Source organism: Chelonoidis abingdonii, chromosome 16 (genome assembly GCF_003597395.2).
Source record: "Chelonoidis abingdonii isolate Lonesome George chromosome 16, CheloAbing_2.0, whole genome shotgun sequence".
Lineage (NCBI taxonomy): Eukaryota > Metazoa > Chordata > Testudines > Testudinidae > Chelonoidis > Chelonoidis abingdonii.
Genome location: NC_133784.1, coordinates 27,860,654 through 27,880,109, shown reverse-complemented (window position 1 = coordinate 27,880,109; position 19,456 = coordinate 27,860,654). Strand labels below are relative to the sequence as shown.

At 39.6% G+C, this 19,456-nt stretch overlaps 1 protein-coding gene across 2 annotated transcripts in view; it reads right to left on the bottom strand.

Annotated features, from left to right (window-relative positions):
* The window catches only part of IARS1 (isoleucyl-tRNA synthetase 1), a 217,765-nt gene that overhangs the window by 136,703 nt on the left and 61,606 nt on the right, over positions 1-19,456 (bottom strand). For both annotated transcript variants that reach the window (XM_075072949.1, XM_075072950.1), the window contains 5 exons: positions 15,755-15,842; positions 14,116-14,176; positions 10,697-10,792; positions 6,442-6,564; positions 5,025-5,116 (listed from right to left, as the gene is read on the bottom strand). In XM_075072949.1, coding sequence (XP_074929050.1) covers positions 5,025-5,116; positions 6,442-6,564; positions 10,697-10,792; positions 14,116-14,176; positions 15,755-15,842 — 460 coding nt within the window. The remainder of the gene's footprint in view (positions 1-5,024; positions 5,117-6,441; positions 6,565-10,696; positions 10,793-14,115; positions 14,177-15,754; positions 15,843-19,456) is intronic.

Here is a 19,456-nt window from a genome sequence, read left to right as displayed (position 1 = left end):
CCCCTTTAGTCCCCTTAAAACCTATCAACCAAACTACATTCAAAACTTCCTGCTTTAAACGACTCTTCCATTAACTAGGAGACAATGCAGGCAGAAGCCCAGCTGCAGAGTGGGCCTATCCAGTTTATTGCACTGAGTGTAGCATGTACGATTACCTGCCCTGTGGGCGGGTGGTGTATGTGTGCAGTTGGTACAAGGAGCTCCTGGATCTCAAAGACCACGTACGGACTTTGGAGGCCACGGTGGCAGAACCGGAGGAATTAAGAAAGACAGAGAGGTATGCTGATGAGGCTTTCCGGGACACTGTAGAATTGTCCCACCTCCGGTCAGACAGCCCCTGCGCTGTTAAGGAGGATGAAAGGCCCAGGGAAGCAGAGCAGTCAATTGGAGCAGAGGTAAACCTTCCCATAGTTGAGACCCTCCTTCCAGATGGTGCTGGGTTGCCTCTCACACTGAGGTTACCTCTCCAGGGGAGGGAACTCCAGTTGCTAGGAAAAGGCAGGTGTTAGTAATGGGAGATTTGATCATTAGAAACGTAGATAGCTGGGTTTGTGATGACCGGGAGAACCGTATGGTGACTTGCCTGCCTGGTGCGAAAGTTGCGGATCTCTCGAGGCATCTAGACAGACTTATGTGTAGTGCTGGGGAGGAGCCGGTGGTCGTGGTACATGTAGGCACCAATGACATGGGGAAGGGTAGGAGAGATGTCCTGGAAACCAAATTTAGGCTGCTAAGGAAGAGACTGAAATCCAGGACCTCTATGGTGGCATTCTCAGAAACGCTCCCAGTTCCAAGCGCAGGGCCAAGTAGGCAGGCAGAGCTTCAGAGTCTCAATGCGTGGATGAGACGATGGCGTAGAGAGGAGGGGTTTATGTTCATTAGGAATTGGGGAAATTTTTGGGATGGGGGGAGCCTATACAGGAGAGATTGGCTCCACCTTAACCAAACTGGAACCAGACTGCTGGCACTAAACATTAAAAAGGTTGTAGAGCAGTTTTTAAACTAGGAGATGGGGGAAAGCCGACTGCTGCAGAGGAGCATGTGGATTGGACACAGACTTCTCTTAGAGGAGAGTCTCATGATAGAGAATCTCCAGGTTATAGTCAGGAGCAGAGGACGGAAGAGGATAATGTAAGGGCCAGATCAGACGATAAACAGTCACATAAAAAAGCAATCTGGCACATTCAGAAAGGGCGGCAGACAATAACAGGGACAAGTTTTCAAGTGCTTGTACACAAATGTAGAAGTCTAAATAATAAGATGGGTGAACTACAGTGCCTTGTGATAAGAAGAGGATATTTGAGTGATATAGCAATCACAGAAACCTGTGGACTGATGAGCAATTCAATTGAGATACAATTCATTCCAGAGGTACAAAATACGATCGCAAGGACAGAACAGGTCATGCAGGGGGAGTGGCGATAGATGTGTGAAAAAAATGTAGATTACAAATGAAGGTGTAAAATCTAAATGAATACTCAATGTTAACAATATATGATGGATTTAGAAATTAATGCTATAATTAAAATATATATTAGGATATATTACGAGAAAACTGAAACAGAACAGTGATAGTGATGATGAAATGTAAGGGAAATTAGAGAGGCTATGAAAATGTAAGGAAACCAATAAGTAGGGATTATCAATCTATTGACATATTGAATGGGAAACATTTCATTTACAGGTATGAAATGAGAGATAATAATTTAGCTTGTAATATTAAATACTGCGTTCATTGGAGCACGCTGGCTACAGGGAACCACAAGGGGAAGGAACAATACTAGATTTAATAACTGAATGGAGAAAAAACAAAAGCTGGTAGAGGTAAACATACTAAGGAACAACATTGGAAATAGCTGAACCATAATAAATAGCACTTAAACATTACTGTTGGCTGGAAAAGAAACATTAACAAAGTTAAAGATTGTGGCATTTAATTTCAAAAAGGGGGAAATATGAAAAAATGAGGGTTAGTTAAAAAAAGATAAAGGCACAGTACATAAAGTGAAATTCCCTGACAGTGATGGGACGACTGTTTAAAGACATAATAATAGAGGAGCGCCAACTTATATGTTATAAAACCCAATTAAGAAAAAACAGTAAAAGAATAAAGAAAGACACGTGGCATTAACAACATCATTAAAAGAGCAAGCTGAGAGATAAAAAGATCTTTTAAAAAGTGGAATTTAATAAGTCAGTGACGGTATAATAGAAAGGCAGCATTAAAATATGAACCAATTAGTGAACAGTTAGGTTATAATAAGAAAGAGCAAAGGGAGTTTGGAAGAAACGAGTAGAAAGAACTACAGGTAATAACAAAATTGTTTTATATAAGTAATAGACAGACAGGAGAACCTAACTAAACAGAGTGGGGACTTGACAATAGAGTAAAAAAGGATGGACTGTAGAACGTATAAATAATTCGGAGAAAACTAAATGGATTCTTTGGCTTCAAGGTCTTAAACGGCTGAGGATGTAGGGAGGTATTAACAAATCTGAGATGGCTTTTGTACGGTGACAAATCTGAGGAAACTATACACAAGAACTGAAGTTAATAGAAGAGGTTTGGAAACTAATTGATAAAATACAAATAAAAGTACACGGGAAAGAGCCAATGATACAAGAGTTATGAAAGAAACTCAAATGTGAAATTGCGAACTATTAACTAAGATTTATAAACAGTCCCTTTAAATACGGCTTCGGGACCCACATGACTGGGAAGTTAGCTAATGTTACGCCAATATTTAAAAAGGGTTTCTAGAGGTGATCCCGGCATTACAGACGGTAAGTCTAAATCATGGTACGGGCATTAGTCAAAACAATAGTAAGAATAAAATTGTCAGGAACCAAAGAAAAAAAACTGTTGAGCAATAGTCAACATGGTTTCTGTAAAGGGAAATCGGTCTTACTCAATTCTATTAGATTCTTTGAAGGGGTCAACAAACATGTGGACAAGGCGGATCCGGTGGACAGTATACTTAGATTTCCAGAAGCCTTTGACAAGGTCCCTCACCAAAGGCTCTTACGTAAATTAAGCTGTCATGGGATAAGTGGAAGGTCCTTTCATGGATTGTAGAAAGACTTGGAAATATAAGTTAGGAGATGAATGGTAAATTCTGAAGAATGGAAGAGGGGTAACTAGTGGTGTCCTCAAGGCGAGTCTAGGACCAATCCTATTCAATTTATTTATAAATGATCTGGAGAAAGGGGTAAACAGTGAAGTGGCAAGTTTGCAGATGATACTAAACTGCTCAAGTAGTTAAGACCAAGTAGATTGTGAAGAAATTCAAAAGATTCTCACAAATTACGATGGCAACAAATGAAAATGAAATTTAATGGGATAATGTAAAGTAATGCAATTAGAAAAAAAATAACCCCAACTATACATACAATATGATGGGGGCTAATTTAGACTACAACGAGTCAGGAAAAAGATCTTGAACTCATCGTGGACAGTTCTCTGAAGATGTCCATGCAGTGTGTCAGAGGCAGTCAAAAAAGCAAACCGATGTTAGGAATGTTAAAAGGGGATAGAGAATAAGACTGAGAATATATTACTGCCCTTATATATAATCCATGGTATGGCCCACATTTTGAATACTGTGTACAGATGTGGTCTCGTCACCTCAAAAAGATACACAGGACTAGAAAAGGTTCAGAAAAGGGCAATTAAAATCATTATGGGTTTGGGAGGGTCCATATGAGGAAAGATTAAAGAGGCTAGACTCTTCAGTTGGAAAGAGGAGACTAAGGGGGGATATGATAGATGTATATAAAATATGAGTGATGGTGAGAAAGTGGATAAGGGAAAAGTGTTTACTTTATTCCCATAATACAAGAACTAGGGGTCACCAAATGAAATTAATAGGCAGCAGGTTTAAAACAAATAAAAGGAAGTTGTTCTTCACACAGCGCACAGTCAACTTGTGGAACTCCTTACCTGAGGAGGTTGTGAAGGCTAGGACTATAACAACATTTAAAAGAGAACAGGATAAATTCATGGTGGTTAAGTCCATAAATGACTATTAGCCAGGATGGGTAAGGAATGGTGTCCCTAGCCTCTGTTTGTCAGAGAATGGAGATGAATGGCAGGAGAGAGATCGCTTGATCATTGTCTGTTAGGTTCACTCCCTCTGGGGCACCTGGGCATTGGCCACTGTCGGTAGACAGATACTGGGCTACCGGTATGGCCATTCTTATGTTATGTTAATAGTCTCATGGGATTCTAAAAAGCTGAGGAAATCTGTGTAATTTAAATGAGATAAAGATTGTAATTATAGTAGAGATAGAAAAAAACTGTTTAATCCAACAAACTTAAAGGTTAAACATAAAAATACAGTTTAAGCCACTTTGAAAATATACCTGTCAAGAAAACGTTCAAAGAACCTCCACTAAGAATGTCATCCAGTCAACTTTTAAAGTTCTCAAGGCAGAAATCCCTTTGATGTTAGTTAAATAAACAAAAAAAAAAATCTAACAATAAAGTCCATTAACGTGAGAAACCAGCAGCACAGCCTAGCACAAGACATACTGCAAGCTCATGCTGAACAAGTTTTCCAGCATGATTCTGCCAAAGCACCACTTCTGACATAGCATTTTCAGACAGAAGTTGGGCAGAAGTTTTGCAGATTCTGTAAAGCTATGAATGAACACGTTCCATGTACATGTCCACTCAAATCTGGAGCAAAGAACTGCAAGGGCAAACCACTTGGACACTTAGTACCCTTCCAAGGTTTGCTGTTATTTGGAAGGAGATCAGGCATCTACTCTCAATTTTGGAATTAAATGACCATGTGTTTTAAATGCTACAAAAAAAACAATCACTTCTAGAACTAAATTACATTTTCATATTTAATTCAGTGCCACAAGTTAATTGCAATTCAGCTGTACTTTATTTCTTGTACTTTCACTATCCTTGCCAAAAAACAAAAAAAGCAAGAAAAACCACCTCACTTAAGAAATTACTAGTTATAACCCTCCCATTTCTCTATCAGTCTGAAAGTCAAATGTATTTCTCTTCTTACCTCCAGCAGAAAGGGTAATTGTGCTTGAAAGTACTGGTGTGAACCAGTCTACCTCGTTCTTTTAGAGATTTGATTATGTTCTTATCTGCATCCTAAAGAGAAAAAAAAGTTTTCTGAACAGAACTTTTAACTATTATAGGGAATATTCATTCAAGGTTGGGTCCTCAATTTAAAAAAAAAACTAAAAAAAAAAAATCAGTATTTACATGCTATGATGTGAAACAATAAAGTTATGGGTGCAGAATTTGTAAATTTTCAATGATGTGCATCTACTGTGGAGGTGCCATAGCAACTAGTTTAATATTCTTGAAAGAGAATATGATCCCCAAACTGAGATGCATACCTGCAATTCTAACTTTACCTTATTTTTTTTTGCATACAATATAACTTTTAAATAAAGTCACAGATATTTATGCATACCCAACACCAGTCAGACACACAAATTTATTTATGTCTTTAGCTATGCTGTTTTGATACCATAACATTAAGTCTTTTGGCACATATCTGTGCAATTGCTTCAAATCTGATCTCTGAACCTCTTCACTAAATTTGCACTACTTTATAGCGTGAAATTTACGTGGAATGATTCTAAATTTAGATGTGAAGGCCTAGAAACCAATAAAAGACATTTCATCTTTTATAAAACCTCACCAACTGAACCTTTATTATTAGATTGAACAATTATATTTAATTCAGGCCCAAAGTCAGAGCAGTAACTGATATTCAAAGAAAGGCTGCTGGACTAGTCAATTGCTATAAAATATTTGTTTGATTAAAAAAATGTGCTAGGAAGTTTGATAGAACAGTGCTCCCACAGTGAAAAGACAATTCAATATCATGAAAACTTTTTTTTAAGAGCATTAAACTCTGGCTTACAGAACCAGTATCCTAAACATGAGCTCCTCAATATTTCCTATTATTCTTACTGCCTTATACAAATAAGCTGGTAACTGGAAAAATATTTGAATTTGTGTGCAACATCCTGTATGCGCAACATGGGTTTCAGCTTCACAGTTTTCATACCATTTTCCCTTTTTTAAAAAAGAAAAAATAAAAAAAAAAATACAAAAACCGTGTTTAGCTATCAATGTTATGAGGTATACTGAGTAGGCACTAGAGTACACTCTCCTTTCCTTTTTCTAAGGCTTACATCATTGTTAGCACATCAAGTTACTTATTTGCCTAATAGTGTAATTAACATTTTGTGAAGTGACAGTACACAAGAAATCCATATTTCTCTTTTGTAGTCCCAACTGGAGAAGGATAACCATTTTTAACACGAGTCTTTGTAACATAGCTGTCAAAAACATACTGAAGACAAAACCATTTGGGGAAAGAAAAATGAGTTTCTACCACATGTAAATTTTTTTTTTTTTAAATTTGATCTAGCATTTACTATTTCCCCAAGTCCACCAACCTTCACATATTGTCCAGCAAAGTCTGTCACTTCTGCTGTGAAGTAGCCTGAAGCATCAACAGGACAAACTGGAACTGAATCTTTCAGAATAATATTAAAATCCATGCAGACTCTGTAGTCATCCTAAAAGAGAAGTACAAAATATATTATTCCTAAATGTAGCTTTCAATAGTCAAGACCTAGGAAAAGGGATTAAAAACTAAAGCTATTTCATACTTATACAAGAAATAAACAGTCAAATAATCCCAAAAACACTTTTGAAAGCATTTTTAAGCAATATACTTTATCCATGAAGATGAAAAGCATGATGGAGGGCACACTTGTTCCCTAAATTTAGGGTTGTGCCAGTTTCCTATGGAAGGGAACAAATTTGCTCTATTTTACAGCCTCTGCCCATCATTTCAAAATAAAGGGCTGAGGAAATACATTTCATACTATTGTATGAATTAAGAGGGTACACTGAAGTTGTGGTATCTCCTTAAAGCACATGCCTGTAATTCTATTTCTCAGAAGGCATGTAGTTTCTAAAGAGCTCTCTACTCCTAGCTCCATGCTCTCCACGTTTAACTGATATGATTTCCCCCAATGCCTCAGTTCTCAAGCCTTTTAAAACTTTTAATCAACAAAACTAAGCAGCAGACACATCAAATACTCTCATGCTTTAAATGGAGGGAAGAAGGAGAAAGAGGGGAACAGGATAGTTAGAGTATTCATCCCAAACAGCAGCCAAACCTGAAACTGTCACACCAGATTAAAAGCTAAGTGTTGCTTTCCTACTGGAGTTGAGCACAAAAAATCAACCTTTACAAGGACTAAAGCTTTACATGTAAAAAACACCCTCAGATTGCAGCGATCAATTGGCTCTAAAGACACTACTGACTTTTTCCTCCTCAGCCTACTACATGTACAGTATCTATCTGGCCCCATCTGTGTCATATAGCTCATTTGGTTAGTCTTCCATCATCCATTACCACTACATGCAGCAGGCAGACTGTGATGTTAGTGTAAATCAGATGAAAAAACAAAGCAAGAACTGGAGTTACCCCAATAGGGCTAATATCATTAATTGTAAAAGGCTTTAGAGAAAGAGCCAATGCAGAGCACATCAAAGCCTAGCATGCTGACATCTGTCCTATATATGACTATGACCCCTTAGCATTATAGGATCTGGGCCAAGAGGTGGCACTGTGGTATTTGCATCCACAACGCAGCCTGCAAAATATGTAATGACCTAATTACTCCAGTTTCAACTGCTGGGTGCCTTGACTCTGAACAACTCAGACTTGAAGCTTTCCAGAATGATCTACCATTTGATTAGCGAATTGCCTGGGTGAGCATGCTTGAATTCAGGCACAGATATTAGAGTTGCAATGATAGCAAGCTCCAAAAATACAAGAAGGCAGTGATCATGTATGTCCATGATGGATATCTTTATGTCCGCACTTGGGAGACTGAGACATATAGAAAGATGAAACAGAAGTCGTGGGGCTCTATATCAAAGTAAGTCTCTCCCAACAGTTGTTTCCTTCTTTGAAAAAAAATGACAAAGAAAATAACTTGGAAAACAAGGTATGGAAAACTTAGGACTAAAAGCTAAAATTCAACTAAAGTAAAGGTTGTGATGCAACAACTATGATTCTATACTATCTCAATAATGATTCCATATCACTTCAAGCCCATATCATTCAGTGGTTAGGCATTTAGCAGCAAAATAGAGTCTGCCATTCGAAGCATGGAACCAAGTATGGGACTCGTATTAACACTTACATGATAAACAGCTGGATGGGGGCAAACCTTGGTTATAAGACGCAAAAGATCTGCTATACAGCTAGCAAAAATAACACAACTCAAAACCACTGCATGTTACTGTAGATGAAGAACTGTTCAGGCTGCTGAATTTTAGTAGCATGTAGTTTCAGATAACAAAGATCAGAAATTTAATGCAAGGTTTTTGTAGGCTGGTCTTGTTTTCTGATCTATGTTCTTTTTGAATTGTGTGATATTTAGTTTTGTGAGCTGGATAACTGTGAGCTGTTTGGTGACATACTAGCTTAAGTTGGGGGAAAGACAGTATTGCCAACTGGTCTTGGATTAAGAAGTGTTCTAGAACTAACTACATCTTCCCCCCCCTTTAAATTTTGGTTAAGAATCCTTTTCACAGAACTACATGGAGGATGGATTTCTGAGATCTCACAGTGCAGAACACATCTATATAATACCAAGGGTTCATACTGAAGCCACATTTCACATCATTATGTATCCTTCCCTCAAGGGACTTCTCTTTATTCAGAGATAGTACACCAGATAACAGAACAAGCAAATGAGCGATAAGATATTCAAATATTTCATGGAAGGTGTGATTCTCCTCAGCTCCCCCTACACCTCCACTTTTCTCTCTTTTGCCTCCCTTGTTGCTCCCGCATCCCAACGCCATTGACTTCACTTCCTAATACAAAAAAAAGTAAATGAAGTGATAGAGAGGAAACTGAACTACAGAACATGATCATCAGAACCACGGTCACATGGCTTTTAGGCTGTATCTCTCCTCTCTCTCCTCTACCTGTTTTTCTCTTTAAATTCAACTGAAAGCGTTTTCAGGACAAGGATCATGTTTCTCCTGTGCGTTTGAACAGCACTTAGCTCATTGGAGCCCTGATCCTAACAGCAGCCTTTGGGAGCTAGTGCTTTTTTGAACTAACTGGAGAGGATGAGATGAGATGCAGAGATGCCAAAGAAGAAAATGTTTTAACATTCAAATCAAATGTGTTATTTAAATATGTCCTTAAATAATTCTGTCTGAAGACAAAAAATCCATGGATTCAGATCGCAATTTGCTATATCATGAAGTTGTCTAGTCTACAGGCAAGTAACAGAAAATGTGGTCTGTGGAATTAGAGCCATACAACAACATATGCACTATTTCCTATGCATTAAACTGATAAAATCAAAGTTTTTAAGAGATACTAACAGACTGCTAATTATTTCATAGCAGACAGCTTTTTTCTCTGAGTTAATTTACATTTTACTGCTTAGTCCTTGTGTACGAACAACTGTAGCAGGTTCTGTGAAATTTTCCAGCTTCCTTTATCACACTAACACTCCTTGTGTGGGTTCGTCACTTTTCAGTTAACACTTGACCCTGAGTCTGCTTTTATTTGTAGATATGGTGAGGCAATTGTTAAATTAAGGCAACTGTGAACTTCTGTGCCTCTCTAACCAGTTTATTCTACTTATGTAATTAAAAGTACAAAGCAGGATGTTTTCCTGTGTAATATTTGGATAAGAATTTTCATCTTGATAACGTGAAATAAAGTATAGGAGTATACACATTCTTCAAAAGGAGACAAATAGGATATCACTGAGGAAAAAAGAAAAAACAAGATTCAAAAAAGGATTGGACATTTAGATGGTAACAAGAACATCCTGAGTGGCAGTAGTTCATGCCAACATACAATTTGCAAGAGAGCATATGTTTAATGCTTCAGAAATTAAACCAATTTCTAACTACTAGAGGTTAGGAAATGTATCATATCTTCCTTGGATGCATCTGTTGCTTGCCATTGAGACAGGATAGCAGATTAAGTGGTGCATGGGTCTGATCTAGTATGGTAATTCCTGGGTTTATAAAGGACAGCTGATTAACTCTTAAGAGAATTTGTCCAACTTTTTTAGTTTTCAAAATCTCAAGCAAATTGGGGAAAGGAAATGGAAATAAAACATCCTTAAAAAAAAAAAAAAGCCATGGTACAAAAAATCCTTTTAGCCCAAAGGGACATAGAGAAGGTACAGAAGCATGTTAAGTCATTTTATATGCTCAACACATATAAATTAACAAACAATAAAATGTTGAAAGGCATAGCATGCTGAACAACAGTCCTGATATTTGTCCAATTTATGAATTAGAACAGCTGGTCCCTACTTAGCAGTAGAGTACTCATTTCTTCCTTGTGATGAAGCTGGCATTTCTTGATCTTCAGGGAAGAGAAGGAGCTAGAGCACTCATGTTACAGGGATGGACGTTTTTTGAATAATAAAGATGACAGTAATGGACATCTAAACTCCCCACTGGTGTGCAAGTAAAGGGCAACCGCATCTACAAAGAGAAGTTTGAGCATTCAACAGAATGCAATGTTTTAAAAGCAGCTGATTACCCCTGTTGACCTGCAGAGTCAGCACTGTACATCTGAAAGGGCCCTTGGAGACCATGTGAACATGTTCCAGACCAAATACATAATAAAAGTTAGTTTTTACTTACAGCACCGAAGTAAGGAGCCTGATGTACAATCCCTGTACCTTCTTCCTCCTTCACATAGTTGTCTGTGACCACAGTAAAAGCACCATTGTCTTTACACTGCAACACACAAAATATTGAAGTCTTTTTCAGACATACAGGAAAGAAGCATTTTTCAAAATGCCTGGAAAATGTATATTTAACAGGTCAACCTTTAAGTCAAAAAGCTGCAATAGCTAGAATTATATTTTAGTTTGCTTTATACATAGGAATAATAAATTATCTGATATTTTTAACCACTTATCTCAGCTAAAATGCCAAGCCAATCCATTCTTTTTACTTAGCACCAAGAGTGTAAGACTAAATGTAAGACTTCTATTGACAACTTCATAAAATTGACTAATACATATCCTCACACTGTTGCAATCTCATGCTTGAGACTACAAATTAATAAGATCCTATAAACAAGATACATAAGAAAAAGTCTCCAGCCATTTATAGACCTATATACACACACACATACATACAATAAATTATAAACAAAGGAGCTTCCACATGGCCATGTTTCTTATCACCATAAAAATGGGGGGGGGGGGTTGCTACTAATTATTTTAAGTCAACTTACAGGGTGATAAGCACAAAGGAAAGCATGAAGGTAAAAGTTTGGGATGACATTTAACATTAAGTTTTAACTTTAATGGTGGAAGAAAACCGTGAAGGATAACAGAACCAATTATCTGCCATCTGTTCAGCAAGCTGATAATTAAGAGTCATGAGCCATTTTTGTATCCCTCACATAATTTAAAAGTAACTTAAAATGAACTATCTTGGTGATCACAATTGAAGCAATGATTTGTCACAGTACTGTATTAAGTTTTATCTTGGTCTGAAGAGAGATTTTGGAGAGTAAGGAAGCAATTCTGGAAAAAAACTGCAGTACACATATCAATTAATAAGGAATACAATAAAGGCTTTTTAATCCGGCATGTTGGGGGAATGGGGGGTGCCAGTAAATGAAAAATTCCAGTTAATTAAAGAGGGAAGGAGTTCGTGTGTGGGGCTGGGGCATGGGAGGGAGTGTGGAGTCTGGGAGGGAGTTTGGGTGCAGGAGGGAGTTCAGGGCAGGGGGTTGGAGTGTGGGAGGGGTTTTGGGGTGCCAGATCCAGTGGGTGCTCATCTCGGGCAGCTCCCCACAAGCAGCGATCTGTCCCTGCTGTTCCTAGCCAGAGATAAGGTTAGGCGTCCCTGCACGCTGCTCCTGACCCACGCGCTGGCTCCGCAGCTCCCACTGGTCAGGAACTGTGGTTAATGGCAAATGCGGGGGCGGTGCCTGCGGGAAGAGGCAGTGCGCAGAGCCAGCTAGCCACACCGCCACCTAGGAACAGCAGGGAGCCACCCAAGGTGAGCGCCGTCCAGATGCTGCACCCCGAAACCCCTCCCATGCCACCAACCCCTGCCCTGATCCCTCTCCCACACTCCGACCCCCACCTGGCCAGTCCTCCATCTAGGAGAAGCAGGGACATGTTGCTGCTGCCAGGGAGCCTGCCGTCCCTGCACCAACCAACCAGACTATAAACCAGACTTTCTATGAAGATTAGAAATGCCCATTTATAGAGCTTTCCGGTTCGTACAGGGCCAGATAACACAGCTTTTACTGTACTGAGATGCAGAGAGGCTACCATACAAACCTCCAACACGTTAGTGTAGATCCTATCTTTATACCCTGCAGTCCAGTTAATGGCTACAACTGTGATTCCCACCTTCTTCCAAAAATAGGTCTACTCCCTATTGAGTTGATGAACTCCTTTTACCTCTGCTGACTTCAGGAACTCACTGCATACACCAACTATTCTTTTATGTACAGTAATTATATATCAGCAGTTCAGTACTTTAACTATTTGTATCTGTAGCAGGGTGGTTACCCTGCTCCTGCCCTGAAGGGCTAAAACAGCCCTGAGGGAAGGTTGTGGCTGGGAACTGCTAAGCTGGGCTGATTGGTAAGTGGCTGCAGCTGGACATGCCCCAATCAGGCCACAGCTGGCCTGTATAAGAAGGCTGGGAGCCAGGAGTTCAGCAGTCTCCCTCTGCCTGTAGAGGGAGAAGGGCCTGGCTGCAGGGAGCTAGAGACAGGGTACCTGAGTGGAGCAGGGCTCGGGAGCTCCAGCCTGGAAAGCCCCAGGCTGTGACCTAGCACAAGGCCAACAGGTACTGGGGGTTGCAGAAGGCAGCCCAGGGGTAGGCAAAGGCAGCAGGTCCAAACCCAACCTTGCCACTGATGAGTAGGCTGATACTACAGTCTGCCCCAGGGCGTGGGGCTAGATGAGGACTGGCAGTAGCCTTATACTGAGGTGAGGTGGGTATAGTGGGTGGGGGTTCCCCTGGGAGGAGGAGAACCTGAGAGAAAAGGGTTACTGCCAGGGGGCAGCACCCTAGGTAAAAGGGGCACTGGGTGCAGGGTGGGACATGGGGGGCCAACAGCAAGCGGTAAGGCAGATCACCGGCCTACAGAGGGTGCTCTGGGCTGGAAAGCGAGCTAATTCCCTGAGAGACCAGCAGGAGGAGCCGCAGGGGTGAGTCTGCACCTCTACAGTATCATTCAATCAAGTTCTATCAGAATGTTTATACACCTATTCTCCATAACTCATTCCCATGATGGGTATTAAACTATGTTCTCAGTACAGTAAAATAAGCACTCCTGCTTTAAGTGCAGCATAACAAGACATTCATAAAGACTGGAAATGTGAAAAGGCAAACAGTTACAGCAATATAGGGTCTTAATACGCCAAATGAAAAAGCACAAAGAACCTCCAATTTCAATGTCATCATAATTCCACTTCTGAATATGGAATTTATGGTGTTAGATGGCAGAGAATGAGAATGCTGGCTTCAACTGAACGGAGCTAGGTCATAGACACTGGGGAATACTGACTATTCAATAAAGAATCCTCTAAAAACCTAGAGTCATCCATACTTTCAACCCTCATCACCACCAGAGTGTGTACTTATATGAAGTATGAGCACAAAGGACATTCGAAAGCAAGGTAAAAACAGAAGCAGCCAACTTTCTAGCAAAGTGACAGTGCTCTCTGTTGCAAAGCATGAGATGAGAGTATAGCCATGTTAATGTAATGTGGGACAATGAGTTTGTTTGGGGAAATGGAGGCCTGAGATTTCACTTGCTTGGTATTTTACCTATTTTGCCCATGACAACTTGATAGTTGGGATTTTATTTTAAGATATAGCCAGTATTATCAATAAATCCAGTCAAAGTATGGGTCTTAAAATAAATGAAAGCAAATTCTTAAGAAAGCACAATATTCATTCTGCCATCATATCAAGGGGAAATATTGACCAAAAAATGTACAACTATTTAAAATGGCAGTCTCTTGGTTTTAACATTGTCATTTGGTTCTGTGTCTAAACACAAGACTGACTTCTCTTACCTTAATAAAATATTCAAATAGTGGTTTATATTTCTTGCCTTTAAGAGTAATGCCAGGAAACCTATGTAGAAAAAGATTTATACGTACACACATTAACACACTGTAAATTGCACTAGCTGTCTTATAAAGACTAAATCTAGAAGTATTATTTTTCTTTTTAAATATTTTTCATACTGAAATCTGATATGAGGAAAAGCACTTGTTTTCTGAATAGTTTGCTTCCTACTTCTACCTTTATTTGTCAACTTTAACACTAAATGAAAGCTGAGATATTTGTTAACGATTTGCCACTAGTATAAATTCATTATCCCCACAATAAAGTTCACATTTATAAATTAATGCAGGAGCAAAGCATAAATCAGTAATCCACTTCATAAGAAGTTATGATAGGACCTTCAGGAAATAAAAAAATAAACTGGTTATAGTGGACTCTGTAGTATAAGCAGAGTGTCTTCCGGTATTTACAAGAATGAATAAAACTAAGTAAACACTGGCCCAAAATTACTAACTCCAAGCTACAGAAAAGTAGAAATGTCTAGAACTGTAGAGAAGTCTTGAACTCCAAGCTGAGAAATGTACTATCCTGACAACACCAGAAGAGGATGAGAACTCAGAGCTCTAAACAAGGACTGAAACAGTTCATGCCCCAAGCTTCAAAGAGATGATTAGTTCCCCGACAGAAAAAAAACAAATTTTAACATGCAGGAAAACAACACAGAAAACATGAAGGTGTGAACTATACAGGTGAAGAGCAGTGTAATAGAGGGAGGAAAATCTGGGAAACTAATAGATCTTCCACTATTAAAAATAAAAAATCCATCAATACTAAAGAGCCAATATACGAGACAGAGATGCATAACTTGCTTAAGGTTTTTCTAGGGAACTGCAGGAAAACAATTTATGTATGTTCCACTTCTGTTTTAAATGTAATTTCATTCTCAAAAAGATGTTAATGTTATAAAAAATGCAATTGTTTTGTAAAAAGGGGTAAAATAACTAGTTTTATCTAGGTGCAGGAAGTTTCCAATTCTTGGAAGATACCCAGGAGTGGGTAGGGTATCACTGCAAATGCAAAGGTAAGGATGGGCGGGAAGGGGAGAGAGCATAAATGTTTGTCATCCTGTATGCCTTTTATAAAAATTATGTTTTCTATTGAAGAGTGCTAAAAAAGGTAAATCTCTTTACAGCAGCATTTGAATTATGAGGTTTTATTTGCTATTCTAAAAACTGTATTGGGATGAATAAAACAAATAAAAAGTCCTTACAAATGTGTGCTGACACTAGCTTTACAAGCAGAAGAGGCAGACTACCATATGAGAAAGGTACTGGGATGCTGAAGACAACTTTTTTCCTACTCTGGCTTTCAAATATACTGTGTTTACAACCTTTTCCTTAGCTACAATAAACCCAGATGCAGCTTCTATTCTGACAAAAACTTCCACCCAAGCATAATTTGCAGAGACAGATCTCAAACGCCTTGACAGGCTGTAGCAGGATGTACATAAAAAGGCACTCGTGTTAAACTACCCTCCTAAGAAAGCAGTCTTGGATTCTGCAGTTATGTAACTTCTTGCAGCAATTCATTACTTATTTATAAAAAAATGGAAGTTCAAAAGTGTGCAATAATTCATGTACTTGCCTGTCAAGTATCACATATTCATTTTCAGATTTGTACAGTGCTACCAGCCTGGCTTCCATCAAAATATAAATCTTCCCTGTGGCACAATCTAAAAGGGGGAAAAACAAACAAACATACCAACCATAACTGAATATTCTACTTTTGCACCATTACAAAAGTTTCCATTTTACACAAGAGCAATAAGGCATCAGGTCTAAAAACTACTCAGAATAATTCAGTTTATTACAATCAAATTTTTATTTTCCCACAAAGATCTATTTATACAGGGCCGGCGCTACCATTTTGGCAGCCTAGCCAATGGCCTAGGGCACCAGGATAATTCGGGGGGAGACATTTTGCCGGGGGGGGGGGGCACAGGCATGTCTGCGGAGCGTCCACTGGTCCGCGGCTCTGGTGGAGCTGCCGCAGTCATGCCTGCGGACAGTCGGCTGCTCGTGCGGCTCCGGTGGACCGCCCGCAGGCACCACTGTGGCAGCTCCACCGGAGCCATGGACCAGCGGACCCTCCACAGAATGACTGCGGTAGCTCCACCGGAGCCACAGGATCAGCGTGGGGGGCGGCGAAATGGCCGTGTGCCTATGACGCAAGAAACCCTAGCGCCGGTCCTGTATTTATACCAATTTGACATAAATGCATTGCAAAGAGCTAAAATTTAGACAACACCCTCTTGACATCAGCATTAGCAAAGACTCCCTGAATTGCAGAGCTGATGCTTTCAGGACCTGCCCCGCTGAATTGACTTTTAGCAGCCTTTGCATTGAAATGCCATGGCTGCCTTAACGGATAGTTTGCCCACTGTTCTTTCTGGCAAGGGAAGGCAACCAGATAGGTAAAACAGAGGGCAAAACTATTAGCTAAACTATAATAAATTAAACAGGAGCTGCAAGAATTAGTGGGTCAATGCTTTACATAACAATCACACTCTATCCCATTCTGCTGTGTTTCTGAGATTTATTATAACAACAACATGAAATTACTCTTTGCTCCTTTTTTCTTAGATTTAAAAAAAATGCAAGTAAATGGGAAGCTTTAGATCAGGGATCTCAAACTCAAACCACCACAAGGGGCACATGAGGACTGGTATATTGGCCCGAGGGCCGCATCACTGAAACCTTTTCATACACTGATACAGAAGTATAGTGAAAAATGAAACAAAATGAAGAGTAATATAATATGCTATTAAAAGTCAATGTATACACTTGTTTAAAACTGTAATGCGAAAAGTCAGTGCTACTTGACAGTCATTTCATTTTTGGCCACATAGATGGCAGCATTTTGCATCAACCAGAGCATCAATATTAGATTTGATATCCTGAGACGAAACCAATCTCAGTGTTGCTTTCAAATGTTGATCAGTGAGCCTTGACCTTAAGACAGAATTGTTAATCTTTATGGAAGAGAAAAACTGTTCACATATGCATGTACTTCCAAACATTGCCATTATCCTTGCGGAAGCAGAGAATAACATGGGAAATCTTTCTTGTGAAAGAAACCTGTAGAATTCTGGAATTCCAACATCTGTAGACTTCTGCTTCAAAATGGTGTCACACTGAAGCTCCACTAACTCCATCTGCATTTCCTTTGCAACATTGTCAGTTTCCACAGCAAATGGTGCCAGGAAAAGTTAAAAATATGGTTCAAATGCCTTGAAATCTTTAAATCGCAAATCAAACTGTTTGTGTGAGTTAGAAATGATCTCTGCATATTCTTTCAAGGATTTGGGTTCAACTTTTCCTAAGGAATTCAGAGTCGAGAAATGGACCAAATTGCCAGCAGTCAACTGTTTCTCCCACAAAGTAAGCTTGATTTTGAATGAGTTAACACTGTCATACATCTGTGTTATCACCTGTTTTCTACCCTGAAGCTTCAAGTTCAGTGCATTCAGGTGACCAGTTACATCTGTTAGAAAAGCACGGTTGCAGATAAAAGTGGAATCAGCAAACTATGGAGCCTCCTTGTTTTTCAATCTCCTCTCTAAATGCAAACAAACACTTCAAAACATTTCCAGGACTCAGCCATCTAACTTGTGTGATTACAGAAATTCCCCATATTCGCTGTCCATACTTGCTAGAAAAAAAGTGAACTTTCTGTGATTCAGCTCTCATGGACATATAAAATTAACGGTATTAACAACTACATCCATAACCTCCTTCATTTGTAGACGTTTACTACACAGGACTTCTTGGCGCAAAATGCAATGTATACTGGTGGAGCTAATTCCTGGTATATTGAGGCTGTTCAGTTTAGTCTTCAATAATCCAACCATATCAATGTTTCCAGAGCACACTGATGGCACACCGTCCATAGCCAAAGATATGAGTTCATTCTGTGGCAGCGCAGCTTTTTCAATGTACTCTTCCAGTCCTTGAACTATGTCACGTCCTTTCAGTGGCATTAAGTCTAGCAATTCTTCAGTTATATTCAAACTGCAATCCACACCTCTAATGAACACTGTACAATGTGTGATATCTGATATATCGGTACTCTCATCAAGGGCAACTGAAAATGCTTTAAAGTCTTTTGCCATTTGAATCAATTGTTTTTGCACATTATCAGCTAAAACTGTTATCCTGCAGGCAACTGTATTGGCAGACAAGCTTATGCCTTCAAAAACTTTCTTCCTATCGGGACATAAAATTTTGCTGGCCTTCACAAGACATTCTCCTACGAATAGGCCTTCTGTAAAAGACTGTGATGATTTAGCTATCATTTCATTTATCACAAAACTTGCTCTTACTGAATCTTCACTAGACTTTTTAAGCCCCCAAAAGAAATGTCTTTGCTTGGCAAATGCTGCTTTAAGTTGCCGAACTTTTTCCTCTCAAATTTTTCCAGTGAATGCATCATATTATTCACGGTGCATCATATCGTAGTGCCGACGCATGTTATACTCCTTGGGAACAGCAATCGTTTGCTAACAAATAAGGCATTGAATTTTATCATCTGTTACCTCTGGTGAAAAATATAAATTCTTCCATTTGTCTTGGAAAACTCTTTTATTCCATGAGTATTCTTTTTTTCAACAAAGTCATTTCCGAGGGGTTTTAATAAAATATAAACACTCAGTAATGCACTTCACTCGAAGGACAAAACACGCATTTACTTTTAGAATTACTTCTGTTAAAGCTCCCCACTTTGCCCCCAGCCCTGCCCCCACTCCACCCCTTCCATGAGGCCTCACCCCTGCCCCACTTCTTCCCACCCCTTCCCCACCCCCATTCCAACACCTTCCCCAAAGTCCCTGCCCCAACTCCACCCCCTCCCTGCCCCTATTCCAACCTCTTCCTGAAATCCCCACCCCAGCCTTGCCTCTTCTCTGCCTCCTTCCCTGAGTGCGCTGCATCCCCGCTCCTCCCATCTCCCTCCTGGCAAGCCCTAAGCACTGGGATGTAGGCGGGGGAGCAGGTGTGCAGCAGGAAATAATGCAGCCCACGCACCACGTGTTTGAGACCCCTGCTTTAGATAATCAAAGTTGAACCTTTATCAAGAATAGCGTCATTCCTCCCCACCACTAACTCCCATACCCTTATATCAACCTGGAATATTTTTCACTACTAAGGCAGATCGCTATTCTTTCTCATCCCAGCTACCTTTAAAGGTGTAGTTATAGTCTGACAATCAATTTATGATTCTCCCCAAATTAGCAGAGGTCTAATACCCTGTACTGGTTTAATTATTACCCATCACCAAAATCAGCCATGA